The sequence below is a fragment of the Centruroides vittatus genome, unplaced genomic scaffold (assembly GCF_030686945.1).
Source record: "Centruroides vittatus isolate TY-2023 unplaced genomic scaffold, ASM3068694v2 contig_1477, whole genome shotgun sequence".
Taxonomy (NCBI): Eukaryota; Metazoa; Arthropoda; class Arachnida; order Scorpiones; family Buthidae; genus Centruroides; species Centruroides vittatus.
Genome location: NW_027120916.1, coordinates 61,113 through 82,371, shown reverse-complemented (window position 1 = coordinate 82,371; position 21,259 = coordinate 61,113). Strand labels below are relative to the sequence as shown.

At 30.2% G+C, this 21,259-nt stretch overlaps 2 protein-coding genes across 2 annotated transcripts; one reads left to right on the top strand and one right to left on the bottom strand.

Annotated features, from left to right (window-relative positions):
• Positions 1-2,420: 2,420 nt before the first annotated feature.
• On the bottom strand, positions 2,421-3,973 carry LOC136968478 (protein maelstrom homolog). Its single transcript, XM_067262457.1, has one exon. The coding sequence runs from the start codon at positions 3,910-3,912 to the stop codon at positions 2,542-2,544; it is 1,371 nt and encodes a 456-aa protein (XP_067118558.1). The 5' UTR covers positions 3,913-3,973; the 3' UTR covers positions 2,421-2,541.
• Positions 3,974-6,909: 2,936 nt separating this feature from the next.
• Positions 6,910-21,230, top strand: LOC136968477 (lysosomal cholesterol signaling protein-like). The gene is made up of 3 exons (XM_067262456.1): positions 6,910-7,273; positions 13,815-13,978; positions 18,252-21,230. The coding sequence occupies exon 3, from the start codon at positions 18,262-18,264 to the stop codon at positions 20,767-20,769; it is 2,508 nt and encodes an 835-aa protein (XP_067118557.1). The 5' UTR covers positions 6,910-7,273; positions 13,815-13,978; positions 18,252-18,261; the 3' UTR covers positions 20,770-21,230.
• Positions 21,231-21,259: the final 29 nt, after the last annotated feature.

Genomic DNA, 21,259 nt, shown 5'->3' with positions numbered 1-21,259 from the left:
TAGGGGCCAGCTCCCCATCAAAGTCCTCCCAGAAGGCATTCTATCCCCCTTCTCGTGTTGGCCGGCTCTTCAGTCGCTGAGCGATCACCCTCCTGTCCTTCCGGAGTACAAGCGAATAGCAATACACTCCTCTATTGAGAATAAACGAGTAAAATTTTTTTGTCGTGTTCACGGCTTTTAAGTAATGCATAAATCTTCGAGGCGTGAGGCCTATGGCCTCGCGCCTCAAAGGTTGCCCATGTCGCCCACGCCTTACGCTGCCTCTGCGTCCAGCAAACCACTACCTCCATACATTAAAAAGGCTTTCTCATGTCATCGTGTCATCCAGATTGTGAGCAAAGCAAAGGTCGTAACCTTCTTCACCTAAGGTCGACATCTAAATAGGGTCGGAAGAGCAAAACCACATTGGTGACCTCACACTGGTGTCAATAAGTTGGGAGTTAAGTCCCCAGTCTCCACCGGGCAGGGACTCCTATATATTATGCCATCCTCACAGTGGTTTCTTTGATTTTTTACTGTTGAATGCAATGCCACTCGTACGTTTATTGTTAAATCTGCGTAAATTCTTTCATCCCAAGATCATAGAAGGTAAGGTTACCTAATAGAGAAGAAACTCTTCTCATTGGTTGCTTATTCAGTGTGCCGTCACAAGGTAAAAGGTGCGACTTAAACTTTTACATATTCTGTTAATTTCAAGTTTTATTTATGTATTTTCATCACAATTGTTGTGTTTGTTATGCTTGTATTTCATTCTCTGCTGCAGCACTGATAAGACGAAGTTAGTTTATTCTTTATTACAAGCCACGCATTTTTATGTATTCTAAGAAATTAAATGTAAAATAAATTTGCTTACAGGTGTTGATGTCTAATAATAATAATAGGTTAGTGGCATTACGTAATTCTATTAATAGTATCATATATTCTAAGGGAATATTTTAAAACTAAATTAGAAAGGTGGTACTCTAAATATGTCAATTAAATTACTATGTTTGTCATAAGTAACTCTCAATCTTTTTGGATAAATAGATGTTCCTTACTTTAAAATACATTTGTATTTTTTGTCATTCCTAAATATATGTTTGAGCTTTACTAAAATATTATAAACTAACATTCTATCAAATTCAAATCTATAATAAATCATACTTATGTATTATTTAAACTGCTGATAAATTTTTATTAGAAATATCACCAAACACATCAGTAATTTTTCATTGTTTCTAATTTAAAATGGAATTTTTGTCCAAATGATCAGAAGTTTTAATTACTTAAAATAGAAATATTAACATAAAATGCAGTGATATATTTATTGAGACTTAATTTCGGTAATATTGATTTTTATATCAAACAAAACTTGTCGGAATTTTTATTGTTACAGACGAGAACACATTATACGCCTTCTAAATGCTTATATGACTATTAGCCAAAAACTCCAATTCTTTGGCCTCTATTTTTTATGACAATAGCGTTTCCTAACTTGAAATAAGAAAAACTTATTATTTTAGAAAACATAATTTATGAAGTGAAATAATTAAATAAAAAAAATTTACAAAACAATTTTATCATCTATTTTTGTCTTTTTAAAAGCTAATTCTAAAACGACTGAATTATCAAAAAAATTATTCTAATATATATTATTTGGAATTCAAATCTCTTACAAACTGCAAATATAGTCCATTGTATATTTCTTTTTATTACATTAACATAATACACAAAAGATTAACAGCTATTCTATCCATACACTATTACTTTCAGTTAAAATGTAAATAGATTCCTTCTGCTGTATATCCTAATTGGTTACTTAAAAAAAAAAACCATTATCATGTTAAAGGAACTCTGATTTTCTATAGATTTTGAGTTATATATTGAGATTTTATTTCGTTTCTAGAAAGTTAAACTAACGGCATACCATAGTTTAACTGTAGCAAAATTTCTACCGTTGATAAAAATGTGATGAATTGAATTTTGGGATAATGTTACCTATGGTTCCAAGATGGCAGCTTGTCTGATTCCAGCAAGGAAACAGTGGGGACGCACGTTCTAACCTAACCTAACCTATTCTAATAAATTACCATAATTACCACCAACAAAATTATTAGAATAGGTTAGGTTAGAACCCGTGCATCCCCGTTTCCCTTCTTCTATTTGCTGGAATCAGAGACGAGCTGCCATCTTGGAACCATAGGTAAAATTAACCGAATTTTGTTCCAAGAAAAATACAATGCAAATATTTTTTATTTAACAAAATTATGTAATAATTTTTTATTATTTTTCAACTTGAAAAATTAATTATGGACTTTAAAACTTACATACAAATCATTACTGAAAAACACATATTGTCACATTAAATTCTAATACTCTTTACTTAGAATAAACAGAAAAAACTTATTCAATTGAAACATATATTTTAAAATTGTCATGACTATAAAAAAATTTTGTAACAAAGTCAGTTATAAATTTATATGCAAAATATATATATATGCACTGTATCTTGTTACTAAAACTCAAGAAAAAAAAAGTAATAATAATAAATTAAAATGAATTTTATGGAATTTGTTTTCCGCGCCCAATACCACGTCCTAAACTTGAGGCTGCAAATCTCTCGTCTTGGTTCAGGTTAAGTCCTTTGAATAAAACAAAAGGCAGTGTCTTTGGCTGTCTCATTTCAGAGTTGTCTTTTTTAGGTTTTGATTCATTTAACGATGGAAAATCATCATTTGAAAATACACTATCTGGTTTATTAGCACCGTAACTAGGTGTATTTGAATTGGCTCGGAAGTCACGAGGTACGTTATTATTAGCCGTATCTTTCTTGACAATTGTAGTGATAACATGAGGTTTGGGTGGTTTCACTGGAACGTCGACGATATTTTTAACTGGCAACGGCGGCGGAAGTGCGGGTTGGTAAGTTTCAAATTCCGTGCCGTCGTCAATTCTCGGAGGTAAATGCTTCGAAGTGCAGTCGACGTCGTAAAATTGACAAACGGCATCAGAAAGCAAAAAGCACAAACGTTTGGCACATCCGAGTGCACAATATATGTTATCGAGATTTTCGTGATAATCGCAACGTATATTACTTATGTAATCGTAGGTGTGAGAAGTTAACATGTCGGCCGCAACAACTTTACACGGAAATGCATTATTAACGTAAGCCCTGAGTTCCATTAAAAGATGAACCAAACTATAATACTGTATGTTTTGTATATTGTAATAGTTTGCTCTCTTACAAAGCCAATCGAGACAACCTTGATTCTGTTTCATATTTTCTTCCAAACAAAATACCGGTGCAATTTCTTTTCCTTCCGACTCGACAAAGTTTTCGATACTTCGACAGATTTTTAAATGGTCACTCTCCGACAACTCGAACTTCGACGTGGGAATTTTATGCGTTTCGTCGCTGTGTTGCATTGCAGCTCGACTGTATCCGATCGGTATGCGTCCGGCATCGATAAACATGTGAAAATAATCTTCGATTCCCTCTTTTATCGAATATTTTGCAATTCCGACTTCTAACGGAATATATTCGTTGTCGTCGGTGCAGCATAAAACATTAAAAACCATAATGAAGAATGGTGTCTCTTTGACTTCATCTACAGAATCCATACAGGATATGTATCTTTCCACAAATTTCACTGCTTCCTCTGCCTTTTCTTGTTCTTCTCGTTCAGTGCGTAAAACGTCATCCAGAGGTGTACCGTCCGAACACAGTTTTCCTGCTATGCTCTCTTTCGATTCATTCTTATATTCTCGTGCCATAGTTTCGTATTTTATTCTCTCATTTTCGGGTAAGTCTTTCCACAAAGGATGAGCAATTGGAGCCATGTCTTTCAATGAAATATTCCTACCTTCTGCTCTATGCTCTTCCTGTAATTCCTTCATGAAAAAGTAAAACGCATTTCTCTGCTTTTTTGGCATTTTATAAAAATAAATTCAAACGAATCTAGATAGAACAAAATGCGCAGTTAACTTGCCTCGGTAGAAACTGAACCAATGACAATCACCTAAATGTGCCCCCTGGTGGTAAAAATTCTCTGATGAAAATTAAGTATTGCTGTATTTAATATTTATAATTTAAAAGTTTTTTTGAATATGAAAGAAAAATCTTATAAATAATTTGGCGGAAAAATTTTTGTGACTAAATAAATGAATTTTTAAATATTAAATTAGATATGCCATTCAAATTTGAATAGGTTTAACGTAGACAGTAAAATTAAAATACTTTACGTTAAACGAAGATTACTCTCTAAAATAGTCTTTTAATGTTAATTTTATACTTAATAAATGCCGCTTTGTTGAAAACGTGAGAAATATTTAAATCATTTTGGTTCGTTACATGTACTGTATATAAATAATCGAGAGTCACGGCAGTGATTCCGTGCCAAGCAAAAAAGTTACTGACTGACTATATAAATATATACATGGGAATCAGAGTTGCCAATTTTTCCGTTTCCCAAAAGTCTAAAGTAATTCTCAATAACTAGGTTAAAATATAATTGTTTTCTTGGGTAGTGTGTAAAATTTCAGATTTTTCTGTAAAGGGGTTGCCGAAATATAAGCAATCGAAAAGTGCAAAAACTGCCAAAAAAAAAAAAAATTGTATTTTCTTATTTTCTTCATCTGGCACTGCAGAAGCTCCTAGAGAAAAAACAAACTACTCGGTTTAGAAAGCTCGAATTTTAAACTTAAATCTCTCTTGTTAGTGATGGTGATAGTTGTAATATAATCAGCTGGTAGTAACAATGAATGGGGCAAAAATTATTTGATATTCTATCAAATATTTGACAAATTTTTAAAACAAAATATTATAAAACGTACTTTATTACACTTTTAATGCTTTTTCTTTCTTCTTATGAAAAGTCACTATATAAGATAAGTTTCTCTACTCTTTTCGGCGTAAGCGGTCTTTTAAAATCGTATTTGAAGCTTTGGAAAAAACCCTCTCGCTAGATACCGGTGTTTCAACCATGCATGACTTTTGCAGTGAATTTATATAGTTGCGGACCCAACTGAAAAACGTTTTTTCTCTTAAAAACTAATGGATTTTCTTTTCTTTCTACTATCGATGCATGCAAATACTACAAAAGAGGACTTGGGTCTAATTATTCCGTCATTATTAGAATGCCCTTCAGGTGCATTTGATGATCCTTGTCGATAGTCTACGCAATCACAATAGTATCGTTCTATTATATCATTCGATATACTTTACTATACGAAAACTATTCGATAATGTCGATATTACAATGCAATTTCCTATTAGGTTGCAAGCAAAACATGTAGAAAATGGCAGAAATACAAATCGAAAGCAACGCACGTCGTACTTTTGCGAATTTCGAAAAGGAGATACTACTGTACTTAGTAGAGTTTGTTGGAATTATTTTAAGACAATACTACAAAATAAAAAAACTAGTGTTACTTCTTCCAAGCAGAAAGAGACTTTCTCTGCCTGGGAAGTATTATATAAAAAATATAACGGTATTCAAGAAGCCGGTTGGCCGAGTGGTTAATGTGGCAACCTACCTCTTTGGGAGACCCGGGATCGAACTCGGACTGAGTCGAAAAAATTTCCAGGAAGTTTTCGGGGGGGTGATCCGTTCGAATACGTCCCTCGCTATCCGGTTGCCCCATTGTAGGCCTGGCCGAACCCATAATTGCTAAAAGGAGGCCCTCTTAGTACCCACGGGACGGAAAGAGTTTATAAGAAAAAGAAACTGTACTCAAGATGTAGTGACGCGTTATAACTTAATGTATGGGGCCCCGGCAAATTTGAATTATGGGCTTCCATGTATTGTACAGTGTTTACTTCAGACAGTTTTCCTCGGGGAAATTTTTTGAGGAGAATCCCTGGTATCCCCCGACCTCGGGAGTGTTTCAAGTTCTGCGCTGCGCTAGCACCACACCGGCATTAAAGGGCCACAGACATGGCCAAAACATATTTTCTTTCTACAGTGATGAATTTATAAAAGATTGGTTTTGGGCTATAACGAAAATAAAGCATGAAGCTTACAATCGTTTAGAATTAACGAATTACAAGTCTCTATTATTACTTCACAATAATAAGAGATGAAGCTGACTCATAAAACTTCTTGTTTCCCTCACTTGAAAGAACAAGGTATATTGTTTCTAATGCAAGGTTCCTTCATACTAAATCTTAATATCGTCACATTAATTCAAATTTACATAACAAGCGACGAAAAAATTAATTAATAAAAGCGACTTTTTTCAAATAATGAATTTCACAAATTTTATAAGATTATTTTTAATTTGGTTATCAAAATATGCATCGCCGTCAGCGTTGTCGGGTTGATGAATTAATCCTTCCGCTTAAGACCTTTTCACTCGGAAGGGAATTCAAGGATTTTCTTAGAAAAAAATCGGAAACGTAGATATTTTCGAAGAAGGAAATAGGCCCACAACTCTGCAGAATTTAATTTTGGCTAAATTAATAATAATAATACGGTATGAGTACTGTATATAACTTTACTCAACGTTGCAACGAATGCGACGTGTTATTAAAATTTAGAAAACTTTTTTGTGGGCATTCCGAAAAGGAAAAATAAATCGACAACGATGCCGTCAGTTCTAATGCCGAAACATCAGTTTTTTGGATCACTAGCGAGGTAGCGGCCGAAGTTTTCATCTGTGAAACGTCAACGCCGCGCTCGACGTTCGACGATGTTTCAGCAGACGTCACTTGTAAACTGTCATCCTTTGTTAACAGTTGTGATAATGTATACTTCGGTGCTTTTATTACTCCGTTCGAATACATTTCAAATTACACGACTTTCTACATAATATTTCGCACATTAATTTTCCTTACAGGCGTCTGAATTCGTAACGAGGGAATTTTTGTTCCCTATAACACTGATGTCGATTAATCGAATTGTAACGAACCAGACGAGATTAGACGCAAACCGAAGCGACGCATATAGATTTGTTCTGAAATTATTATTAAATATATAAAATATTGATATATTATAATTAATTTATTTGAAATTTTAATAAATAAAAATCAATTATAAATCTAAAAGGCGATTATATACGGGAATATTATTATTTTTTTAATTAATCAATTACATGTGTAATAAATGAGAACGCGTTTTTTGTGTGTTAAGTAACATTATTAAATTTCAAATTGTGACATTAAAGCGCTCTTCGCCCATAGAGAAAAAATAAACAAGGCTAGAAAATATTTTAAGGTTAATTATTAATTTACATCTCTTTTATGTCTTATATTTAATTTTTGAATAGAAAACTTAAACCAGAATCTGGAAAAATGGTAAGTAAAATTATAATATGAAAGTACTGTATATTATATTATATTATTAATTCATTTAATTAATTGAATATTTAATAAAAATGAAAGAAAAATATGTCCTGATAATAGATACTTTTCATAATAAACTGTTTTATATTCAGGCACATCAATATAAATATCATTAATAGAATGGAACAGAGAATGTATATTGAAAACAATAAGTCAGTGTAATGAAACACATCTACATCTATGTATTGATATACAGTACATTATCATTACATAATGATAAACAAAAAATTATCTTAAAATTCTGTTTAATAATAGATCATTCGATTAAATGATTGATTAATCATCTGTTAACTTTAAATCTTGTAATTAAAATATATTACAATTGTTCTAATTGCAAATTATATGCATGCGTAACAAATTTTGTATTGTTTATTTAAATAACGTGATGTAACTATTAAAATTGATAGAAACGTTAAATTTTAATAATTCCTTTATTTTTATTACTGTCGCTTTTGATTTTACGTTAACAGATTAGAAAGATATAAATTATTTACATTAATTAAATAAGCAATAGATATCCTATTGCTAGTAGTAGTAGCGAGGAGTGATTCTCTCTTTTAAATCTACTCGAGTTTTTACAAATTGTTTTAATAAAGAAAATTATGAGTAACTTTTAAAAATTTATATCGACTTGCAGAATTTGATTTTAAGTTTTTTGATATCAGAATTGTATAAACTGATTGATTTTTGCTTTTTATGTAAGCTTCGTGCAAGAATAGATTATGGTCCAGTTTGTACCGTACGATTAGTAAATTTGATGAGTGTTGTATCATTTACATTATCAAATCTTTTGATATAAAAATATTTTTACTTTCATTGTCGTGCCACATTATCTTTTAATATTAATGTTTTCATATATTTTTAGTTTATAAATGTTGAATGTGATGACTTGGTTTAATTGCTATTCCTTTATTTTAGTTGTTTTATGATAACATATTGTTCTGTTATATTGCTTTTACAACAAGACTGTTAAAGAAAATCAATTGCTAAATTTAAAAAATTGATTATAAACAAACTTGTCACTTTAAACTAGAGCGTAAAATATAAACTTTAATAATATAAAATTTTAAATAATTTTATATATTTCATATTTTATTGTTTATATAAAATCATAACACTATTAAATAAAATTTTATATTTATTTATTAATAATTGTTTTTTATTGAAGTAATGAAAAGAGATTTCTAATTGATAAGTTTTAATGAAAATTTCTATTATAATCAATTGTATGATTGGCCAGAAGTGAGGTATTTAGATTTAACTTTAAAATATTTAAGTAAAATCATAAGTGGAAGTGTTAGTCATTATCATTCATTCAGTCTCCGATTGTGTTACAAATTGATACTATTCTTGGTGGTTAACATTGAGAAATATAATTCCATATATGTTGGAATCTTCCTAAAATCAATCCTAATAAAATATATTGATATAAATCTTCTTAACAGCTAAATGTAATTTGGGTTAATGTTACCTTTGGTTGCCAAGATGACGGCTCGTCTCTATTCCAGCAAGGAAACAGTGGGACGCACGTTCTAACCTAACCTAATCTATTCTAATAAATTACCATAATTATTAGCAACCAAATTATTAGAATATGTTAGGTTAGGTTAGAACGTGCATCCCACTGTTTCCTTGCTGGAATTAGAGATGAGCCGCCATCTTGGCTACCTACGGTAACATTAACCGTAATTTGTTATAAATTTCAAGGATTTATAGCAAATTACGTGTAGCTGTTAAGAAGATTTATTACAATATTTGACAAAAAGCAAGTAATTATAAAATATATTGAATTATAACAAAACTAGATTGGTGGTGTGCTTTATGTCCTTATATTAATATAACCGAATATGTCAGCACTAAGTTTGGCTCTGTGGAGGACTTATTGCAGACTATTGGTGCCACGGGAGAAAACTTCTCCATAGAGCCCAAAACTTAGTATTTACATATTCAATTATAACAAAACTATTAGGAGTTTCAAAAAGTGCTAAAGGACTGCATTAGTATGCCTTGCAAATGTATGGAATTAGCAAGTACAGTACTATATATGAGTCTACTAATTCATAGCCATCAACATAAGAAATAAGTTAATGTTAGAGCTAGTAAGATGAAATATCCAAAAATTTTGGCAACATAAATAGTATAAACTTGTTCAGTGAAACTTCTCTTAGATAATCATTCAAACTTGTATGAAAAACAGTCTTCTGTATATACTTTTCTGATAGTATATGCTTTTCTGATAGTGTATACTGGGCCAACAAGAGGAAAGAGCTGGGGATTTTTTCTAGGTCTGGAGCAAACTTAGGAGCTATTAGTGATTCCTATATAAAATTAATATATTATCTTTCCAACAGAAAATAAAATATTTAAGACTGCTTTTTTTTAATAAAGAAACATCCATCCTATGTATTTTGTTTGTCCAAAACAATGGCAAAAAGGGCCACTAAGAGGCAAAAGAAGATTGCTCTATCCCCAGAACCTAAGCAAGCTCTCAAAGACTTTGAATGCATAGTATTGTACTATCATAAACACATGAAAACTGGTGCAGAAAATAAATGCATTTTATTGACTTAGCTGGAAATTATGCAGTAATGAGTGTAAAAATGGATTTGCATTGTATATACATTATAAATCCCATGGAAGAGACTGGGAGAATTGTAAGCACAAGATTTTTTTAGTCTGTATCTTTAGACTCATTAGAGAAAATTCAGATCTTTTCATATCATTTGATATGCCAGTCTATTGGTTATCATAAGATGTAGGACATTAAAAAAATCTCTAAAAATAAAAAAATCTAGACAATTATACAGTGTTTGATATTCCCATGTGGTATAATAGTAGACTGTACCTAGGGCAATGATGGGTGACTAGAAAGTGGCCAAAATTTTTCAGACAAAGGAAATAAAGAAATGAAATATAATTTACACATATTCATTTGAAATTGAAATACAATAGATTCACCAATTTATAAAAAAAGAAAGGAAAATCTCAAATATTAAATCATTACAATTTTAAGTTGTTGTGATCAGGATCTGCTCCTGACTATGCTGATCTAAACTAAAACTGCAGAGCATCATAAGAAAAATTGAGTAAATACATCAAAATGCAAACCCAATTGCTTTGAGAAATTCTCCATGGTTGTCCCAAATTGTCCTGTTTCATTGTATTCAGCTTTTGAAAGAGATGTTATCCTATCTAAATTTTGATATATAATAAATAAATAACACAAAACTCATTATCTACATTTATAAGATATCTAAAAACTTTGTGTGAATCTTTCAAATACAGATAAAACTGTGCAGCCATAAAATATGTCAATAATACTGCATCACAACATGACAGTTACGCCAACCTTTTATGTTTTATATTACTTCACGTTTGTCTTTACCTGGTGTTTAGGATTGCTAAGTCTTCCCTACAACAGTATATAGATTTTAAACATTTTATTTTATATTGTAAATAATACAAGCCAATAATTAAACATCATATTGCTTACTGTGTATACAAGCAGTATGGTACATTTTCAGATAATGTTAAACAATGTATTGACATGTTACAGTAAATGTGGAAGAGTCAACACAAAGGACAACTGTCATAGACTTTTCCTCGGGCTACACACCAATACAATGGGCTTTCCCCTTTCCTAATGGCTTTTTCAAAGTAAAAAATGAAAGAACATGTAAGGAAGAAACGTCATCCATTTCTCAGGACTATTCTGAATAATTTTGACATCTCATGCAAATAATGTATGTGTATTTTTATAAACGTTATGACATCTTTTTATTATCCCTTCTAATTTGGTGGCTGGAGCAAGTTGCCTCTCTACTTCACCTCACCTGATCGTGTCCATCTGCTACAACTTACTGAAAAAGGGTTTCATCTGTTAGTGTACCAAATTATATGGAAGTACAATCGAACATTTACATTTTTGTAAATTTTATTCTGGTTCCATTCCTGTTCCTGTATTGCATGTACTAATTTTGGTTCCATCTCATTCATTTTCATAGGAATTCATGGAAAATGGTTTTATGTACATACATCTAGCACCTTTTATGCGCCCGGTGCGAGCATCTGTAACTATGCCCCAAAACTATGACCCAAAACTTGGTGCAAGTCATTTTTGCACCCCCCAGGGTCTATGCCCTGTGCCTGGGCACCACCCTAGTTACAGATTGCATACATCCTTAATCTTTATAACATAAAAACTTGTGGGATAATCTGCTTCAGTTAATTATAAGGTAACAAACTGCTTCCTGAATAGCTTAAAACATTAGATTAGAAGAAGGGTCATCTGCCAGAACAGTTTTTAATGACAATAAATCTGATCTGTTTTAGAAAATTGTGTCATCTGGAAGTATTATTTCCAAGGCAGAGAGAACTCTGGGATTCAGAGTAACTAAAATAGATTAACATTTCATGTTTGCAGTAATGTTTCTAAAGATTGCTTAATCAATCTTATATTCATGTACTGTAACAAGTCTCTCAATTTTCATTCTTTGAATGGAAAGAATAAAGATAATTTTCTTGTTTTCGTAGAGCCAATCCTTAGTTATTTTGTTCATAGATTGGCTGAATAAATTATTTTTTCATGAGGTAGAGATGTTATCTGTTACAAAAGTACTTATTGTATTTTAGCAGAATGATGGGCATACCACATATAAATGGGGAGACCAGCATGCTGGAAACCCCAGTGTTACTGGCATGCAGATTAAACCGTGACTAAGATATAAAATTAATCAGATCTAACAAAACTAGTTGTTAAACAAATGTTAAAAAAAAAATTCTTCTGAGTACAATAATATATAATTGTAATTTGACTGACTTAAAATCAGGAAGAGACTTTTATTGTCTTGTAAACAAAAACAGTTTACAAGACAATAAAACAATTGACTTATGACATTACTGACATTGTTGTTATGACAACAAGTGACTTATTGACATTAATAGTAGTAGTAGTAGTTAGTCAGTGTGGGCTACACTGACCATCTGCTCCACCTTAAAAATAACACCTTCCTCTCAAATTTCATACAAAGCTTATTTTAATCCATGTAAGTTGAGATCATTTATGGTGAGTTTCTTTTATTTAATATGTTTATTTTTATGTTTTTGGATCAAATTACCATAAAATAAACAAAAAAGTTCTTTTGGAATTCCACAAGTATTTTACATCATTATAAAGAAGACAAAATGATGAAATTACACATATAATCATAGTTTTTGATGTAATGCTGATAGTTTCACAATTTTAAAATAAAAATGCATTTGTTTTTACCTGACATAATTCTTTTGTTTATTTAATGCACCCTTTAAAGAGGGATGTATAATCTCACTTAAACCAGCATGCCGGCATTCCCTGGACAAACCAGCATGCCAGTTTTTACCATATGGAAATATCTGATTTCCTGGTCTCTCCCGGATAGACCGACATGCCGGACAATCCAAGAAAATACAATACTGTTCAAACTATTTGTACTACGTACTACTACTAGTCCTCTTGAATAATATTGTGAGGAATTCTACATTGAACAACCAAATATTTAGATAATGTTTTGTCTCTTTACATCTTTGAACATTGATTGAAGCAACAACATTGGCTTTGCTTCAACCAATTGACAAAGATGTAATAGCTAAGTAACAACAAACAATTATTATATTTGCTATATATTTGTACACAATAAAGGAACCATATATTTGATCATAGAGGAAGATCTAGAATCTTAAATGTTTCAATGCATTTTTTTTTATTTAAGGAAATATTTTATTCTATGCTGTATAATAATCTTCAAAGATTTGTTCTATAAGATAAAGCCATTGACATTGAATGCTACTTAGAGAAAGATTTGGGAGAAGGGCATGAAAGAAAAAAATATGAAATTTTTTTGGAGGTTGTTGAAGATAAACTGTAATGGTTGTTAGGCATTTAGAAGGCAAAGGATTGTCCTACATGCAATCCATGGAAATTATAGAACTGCTTTAACCCTTTGGTGTCTGTAAAGCTTTTGTTTCAGCAACTGTACTTTTATCAACTATGCCAGTTTTTCATATATAATCCCACAGTGGGCAAAAGATACCTATATTAAGAAACTCTTATTTTATTTATTTTAGTACAAGATACAAATACCCTTTGTATGGGAAACAAAGGAAAATACCAAACAAACATTGAAGAAACTCTTATCATTATTTGCCATAAAGATAAACATCACAGGCTAGTTGAAAAGGAAGACTTTATAATTTTGAAAAGTTTTAATTGTACATTGTAGTAATCTTAGAAAAAAAGTATTTTCTCTCTATTTATTGTTAATGGACATATTTCTAATTCTAATCAAATTAATTTATTTGTCTAATCTAATACATTTGTATTAGAAAATGTATAACTAATAATTCAGTATTTTAGTTCATATTTAAAATTGTTAAATCTTTCAAATCTGTGTTATAGACAATTAAAAAATTTTATTATATTTTATTGTAATAACTATTTTAATCTTTTTTTTATTAGAATCATTAAAATGATAATGGTATGAAGATTTCTGGCATCAAAAACCATTATAATGAATCTAAAAATTCCAAAAATTCGACTTCGCAAGTTTGAAAGGATGTTAAAAACAAATGAAGAATTTATTATTAAGATTATGGGAGAAATTGTATATGGCGATTTATAAGGTAAGAGCATAATTCAAAACATTAGTTGGACAGTTTTATCCAGTGGCATAGCGAACATAACTGGTGCCCGGGGCATAACTGGTGCCTGACACTTTATTGGCGTCCCTCTCCCCCTCCAGAAACATGTATAGTTTGTCTTGGAGACTGTTTGGGCGCCACTTGCAGAGGGGCGCCCGGTGCATGATACACCCCTTTGCACCCCCTCGCTACGCCACTGGTTTTATCTTACATGTACTGTTAAAAAATTAGTAAAAGCAAGTAAAAATCAACAAAAACTTTTATTAGTATACTACTAATTTGCAATGGAATGAATAATCCAATAAAAATATTAAAAAATTCTGCTGTGGTGCTATTGATGTATATGCAAATTTTTCCTGCATGGTCAAAATAAAAAGTACTTATAAAATAATTAATAAATAAAATGATTAGTTTTTATATTGATAGGTTGAATTATATTGGAATCAAATATGAATTGAATTTTAATTGAGAAAAACATAATACTGTGGTACCTCATACTTTGAATGCTTCAGAGTTTGAATGCTAAATCCAACAAAAATTTGCTTCATAGTTTGAGCAATGCTTTGAAGTTCAAACTGTATGCACAGTGAAAAAATTTGCTAGAAGCATAAACTGAATACGTTATGTGCCCAAGTCATCTAGTGCTCTTGCTCGTGTTACACTCATATGTTTTCAGTGCTTTATCGTTTTACTTTTGCTGTGTTACATATACATATTGTGTGTGATTTGTTGGGTTGAACAGAAAGTTTTTGTCATACATATTGTGTGTGATTTGTTGATTTTTAACAATTTCTTTCTGCAATTTTTCTTTGTTGACAACTTTTGGACATCCTGCGTGTTTTGTATCCTTTAGTTCAAAATTTCCCCAACAGAACGTTTTAAACCACATTTGACACATTACACATTTTTTTTTATTGTTTATACAGTGTTATATCCTTTTCAAAACCTATAAAGCATAATATGTCTGATATACTTCTAATCTGAAGACATTTTAACTTGATTTTATTTGAACAAAATGTGAAGTAGAAAGTTTAAAATAAGCTTTTAAACAAAGAATACAATCTCACATTAACAACATGTTAAACTGTTATAATTACATTACACATCTATGTTAAATAACAACAGCTGTTAAAAATATGCAAAAACTTTCTGTTCAACCCAATATAACCTTTACTTATTAACCATGGCATCTGCAAAATGTGTTGAAGCAGTGAATTCTAAGAGGATAATTGTAATTTCAACAATTGAGGTGAAAAAAGAACTTATGGCAAAGCATGAAAGCCGTACGTGTGTGGTGGATCTGGCAGCCATATTTAAGATTCCAAAGCTGGCAGTGTGTGACCAGTAAATGCAATTTTCATTTTATTATCCAATATTTACTTATTTTATTTATTATTTTCTTATTTTTATTTATTATTAGAGCATTTAATTGTGTTATTTTTATCTTAAATTATGTGTATTTGTTGTTTTAAGTTTATTGAAATTGTTATTGTTTAAGATCTGGGAATGGATTAATTCACTTTCTATTATTTCTTATTGGAAAAAGTGCTTCAGACTTCAAACAATTCAGAGTTTGAATGGCCTCCTGGAATGAATTAAATTTGATGTATAAGGTCTCACTGTACTGTACATTATTTCTGTTTTATGCTCATGGCTGGTTCTGGTAAGTGTATAGTGTGTGTATGCATGCAGTCATTATAGCCATATTCACAAACAAAGTTTTAAATCAAGAATTTTCTAATCTGAGGTTTTGAGTTGGTAACTCTAGATTAACAGTTACTTTACTTTTTGTATTCGCCAACCTAATCCAACATTAGATTATGTGAAATCCTCAAATTAAAGTGAAGAGTCATGTTACAAGTTCTTCCATTTGTCCAAATGTGTCATGATGTGTCTGTGCAAACTGTCATGCTCAAACTAAGCATGTTATTTTAAAGTTTACTAGACAATGAAATCTCAGGGTAAAAGAAACTATACTAACTTCAAGACAAAAGTATTATTTTGTAAAATCAAAACCATTCACACTTTTCTAGCAAAAGGTTTAAGGAACAAACATTTTTGGTTTATTTTATAAACCTGCCTCAGGTTTTAAACTGCAATCTGAAATTCCAAATTGGAATGTTTCAAACATTTGATGATGATATTTATAAAATTATTTTAAAAATCATATTTTAAAAAATTTTACAATGTCATTGAATGTTTGAAACATTCCAATTTGGAATTTCAGAATTTTTCAGTTTGAAACCCAAGGCAGATTTATAAAATAAACTAAAAATGTTTGTTCCTTAAACCTTTTGCAGGAAAAGTGTGAATGGTTTTGCTTTTTACAAGTTACCTCTTCCAGCTTTGATTTTGAATTTAAAAGTATAATTAGAATTAGTTTCAAAATATAAAAATGTATTAGAAAATAAAAACAAATTTTGTAACAAATAAAGGAATATAAATAATGAATATGGAGATAGAATATAAAAGTTAATCAGGATTTATGATACCATGAAATAATAATCAATTGATATTTTGTTGCAAAAACTTAAAAACTGAAGTAAATAAACGTTGAGTGAAAAAGAAAAGAAAGAAATTTTTTAAACTGAAAATTCTAAAATGATATAATCATTTACATAAATTGTTTATATTTATTGTGAATGCTGTGCATTACTTGTTTTCAATTTGGGAGAGCTTAAAACTTTCTAAACACCTACTCAAAAACCTTTAAATAGTGCAGCCAAACTTTAACATTTCGAATGTTTTCGGTCTTGTTCAAAGACCTTTCTCAAGAAAAGAACAATATAAAATTAAAACATAGTACGAATACAAACCGAAGGAAAAGTGTGAATGATTTTGATTTTACAAAATAATACTTTTGTCTTGAAGTTAGTATAGTTTCTTTTACCCTGAGATTTCATTGTCTAGTAAACTTTAAAATAACATGCTTAGTTTGAGCATGACAGTTTGCACAGACACATCATGACATATTTGGACAAATAGAAGAACTTGTAACATGACTCTTCACTTTAATTTGAGGATTTCATAATCTAATGTTGGATTAGGTTGGTGAATACTAAAAGTAAAGTAACTGTTAATCTAAAGTTACCAACTCAAAATCTCAGATTACAAAATTCTTGATTTAAAACCTTGTTTGTGAATATGGCTATAAGTATAACAATTGCAAATTGCATTTTTTTTTTTTTTTTTTTTTTTTTTTGCAAATTGCTTTTCTAAAACAAATATTGTGCAACAGTCAGCAAAGAAACCGAAGGTGATGACTATAATACAGATATTTTAAACCACTGGGAGCATTTATTCCAAAAGTTAAATATACCAAAGAAGTAAAGTTTAAAGATTTTATTGAAGTAGATAAAGGTATCATGTATATTAAAGTGAGTGATAAAGCTGTTATGGCAGCAATACTATTAGACAAATAGAGCTATAGAAATATGATTAGAACATGATTTTAAAGATTATTGTGATGAACAAGAGAGGAAGACAAATTTGTAGATGAAACTAACTTATAAGATTACAATTTATAATACACCTGACATGACACGACAACTTCACTATTTCCTCATGAAACAAAAATATATGCCTGATGGAATACTGGAATGCTGTGACAATACAGGATTTTATTGAAAAAGTTTTGATTAAATAAACAACACTAACAAAAATTAGTCTTCTTTTGGTAGAAAATAATGACTTTGTGCAGTATTAAAAACAGAGAGACAGATTTCCAATTATCAGTACTATTACTGTTTTACCTGTTCCTAGTATTTCTAATAGATTTTTATTATGAAGGTGTACTGTATTTAATATGAGTATAACTTATGTTCTGAAAGTATAAAATTTTGCTCCAATATTTCCAGTTTTTAGAAGTAACCATTTTCATTTTTGACTGTACTTCACTCTGTAATGAAAATATTTCAGCAGTTTCCACAATTTCATTATGTTGGCATTTTACTATATTAGATAAAATCATGATTTAAATCGAAATAAAAAGATTTTTAAATTAAGAATGTCGTTTTAAACACATAAGTGAGTTGCCAAATAAATGTTGTCACTGGAAATATTTAAAGAATTTAAATTTAAATTTATATTTTGAATACTGTAATGGATGTAATATATATTTATATCATTCATTAGCTTTGTACAAGTCTTTTATATTTCCATGTTGTTGGTTATAAACATATAGAAATTTGTAAAATAGTAGTGAATTAATTTATTAAGACATAATTATCTTAAATTCCAATTTTTGTTTATACAGGTTTTAGATAATGGAAGAAGATAGTCTCCAAAATATTCAAAGTGAAACTCTTTCATCAAATCCTACTAGCATTGCCTATGAAAAGTTTCTTCCAGTATTAGTGCAATGCTTTGCAGTGATTTTTCTTGGATATGTTTCTGGAAGATTTGGAATAATGACATCCACAGAATCCAAAGGACTGGGTATATTTGTCAGATATTTCTGTCTACCATCACTTATATTTAATACTTTAATGAAAATAGAATTTTCAAATGTAAACTGGAGATTTTTAGCTTGTATTTTTATTGCAAAGCTTTGCATATTTATTATTGTAATAGTTATTACATTAATCCTCACAAAGCCGACAAATGTAGGGAAAGCTGGTCTTTATGCAATATTTTCTACTCAAAGCAATGATTTTGCTCTTGGTTATCCATTATTGTTAACTTTATATTCCAAATGGCATCCTGAATATTCTCAGTATTTATATCTTATAGCTCCAATGCAGTTAGCACTTTTAAATCCATTTGCTTACATATTAATGAATATACAGCAGACTAAAGAAAGTGATCAGAATAATAAAGTTCAGAGTTGTTGGTTTAAAGCTTATTTTGGTTTTGCTGCAAATCCTATTATCGTTATGACGTTTCTTGGAATTTTTGGAAATATTTTATTTCACCATAAATTACCACTTATCATCTCTCAGCTTCTAGATGTTTTTGGTACTGCTTATCCAGCTTGTGCTCTCTTTCTTCTTGGACATAATATAGTTGGAACATTTAAATTATTAAAAGGAATTACATTTATTGTTCCCATCTTGTTAATTTCTGCAAAAATTTTAATTCTTCCACTATTAATACGTGAGTTAGTGATACATTTAGCTAATGATGGTACTACGGAAGAAAACAAAGATTTAAGTAACTTTGGATTTCTCTATGGAACATTTCCAACTGCACCAACTGTTTTTATATTTGCTACACAATATGAAATGTCCACAGAAATAGTTGCGCCAGGTATGGTCGCATGTACAATGCTATCTGCACCTTTAATGTTTGTATCAGCTAGCATGACAACACTACAAATGTCAAATTTATCCAGTTTTCATAATGATTTAATTAGTACATTGACATGCACATCTATACTTGGATTTATGTGTAGTTGTTGGGTATTTATTATCTTTATTATTGGAAAAAAATGGAAATTTGTAATACATAAAATTACTTTTCTTTTAATTTTCTCTCAAATTTTAGTTTCTTTGGGGGGAATTCTGTGGTCATTTATTAATGTAAAGCATCACTGGGCATTTTACGTTCAGTATGTATTATCTGCAGGAGGAATATTTTCTTCTCGAATATGGACTTCACTGTTGGCTCTTGCATTAGCCTTACTACATTGGAGAAGTTTGTGTTTTGTTTATAGAATTTACAAATATATGATATATTTCGGTTTTATTGCAACCATAATGGTTGTTACTATTTTAGCTATAAAAATGAGGAATTTTCTGCCAGACAAAACAAAGATTGATCCGAGTTTTCAGTTTGGTGAAGCACAGGCATCTGTTGCATTTATTGTTATATTTTTTAGTTTGACTGTAACTATTATATCTCTAATAATTCAGCAGCATTATTCATCCAAATCTTTTGCTTTTCATTTATGTATAAATGAAGAATCTGAATCAAAAACAGATGTACTTAAAAAGCATCCTTACGAAACTGATGAAACAGTTTTAAAGACATTGAATAAATCCGTAGGTCAAGGAGAGGAATCGGAAGAGATCGAGGATTTAATTTCAGTAAACGAAATAGACGAATCCGAAATATTGTTAAATAAATACCAGTACTCCCCGATGTGTGGAAATCATTTTAGATGTTCGTCGGAACAAAGAAGGAAGTGCAGTGTTTTAATTAAAAATCATTCCGTATCGTTCGAAAGATTTGATTCGGAGACAGATTTAACGAAACAAGAAAATGATTACGATCAAATATTAAGATGTATCATTCTTCTTCTTCTGCTATGTATATCATTGATTGTAGGCTTAGCCATTTGCTTATGGAAACTTTTCTTAGAAGCAACGACAGGTATATACGTAGAATTAGAATTTCTAGACGTTATACTTAATTACGGTCAAGGTATCATTTCGTTTTTTGTGTTTGGATTAGATGCAGAAGTTGTCGTGCAACCCTGTATACAAATATGGAATTACGTTAAAAAAGATTATCACTTAAATTTAGGTAAAACCGATTTATCATCGTTCGAAACAGATCAGGTTTGTGAACAATTTATAATTTACCATAGAGATAAATGTATTAAAGAATTAGAAACTAATAAAAGAATAGGAAAGGATTTATACGGTTCAGTTTTTACCGGACAAAAATTGGTCGATTGGCTGTTAGCTGTAGGATTAGCAAAAGACAGAAGAGAAGCAACAAATTACGGTCAGCATCTATTATTAGGAAATGTTATTAGACACGTGGACGAAAAACCTTTCTTTTGCGACAATTTATATTTTTATACATTCTTTCCAAAAGATAGAAGTTAATGTTTTATGCTTAATTTAAAACAAATACTTGTTTATTTATTTATTTAAAATTATATTTTATATTTAAATTTTGTACCTCTCAAAAATTTGTAACGTAATAAATTATTTAAGTTCCACGGGTACAGTATGCAAAACTATTTTCGTAAAAAAGTTTTTGCAACAGCAATACAATTAAAATTAATTACATTGTATCGCCGAAAGTAATGGATATATCGTTTAAAATATTTCTTATGATTTTACATATAAAAAAATATACCGTGAAAGACGGAGCGGGTAAATGTTTTCTATTAAATTTACCAAAGTTTCTGCGATATTTAATGCTGTTAATTTGTGTTATATATTTGTATATAATGAGAAAAATTAAATATGTATTTTACGTTATTGTTAAATTTTATTGTATGGAGAAATCGTTTAATTTTCTGTAAAATTGAATTGTTAAAATAAAGCAACATTAAACTAAATAAAAAGTTTTCATTTTAAAAAATACACC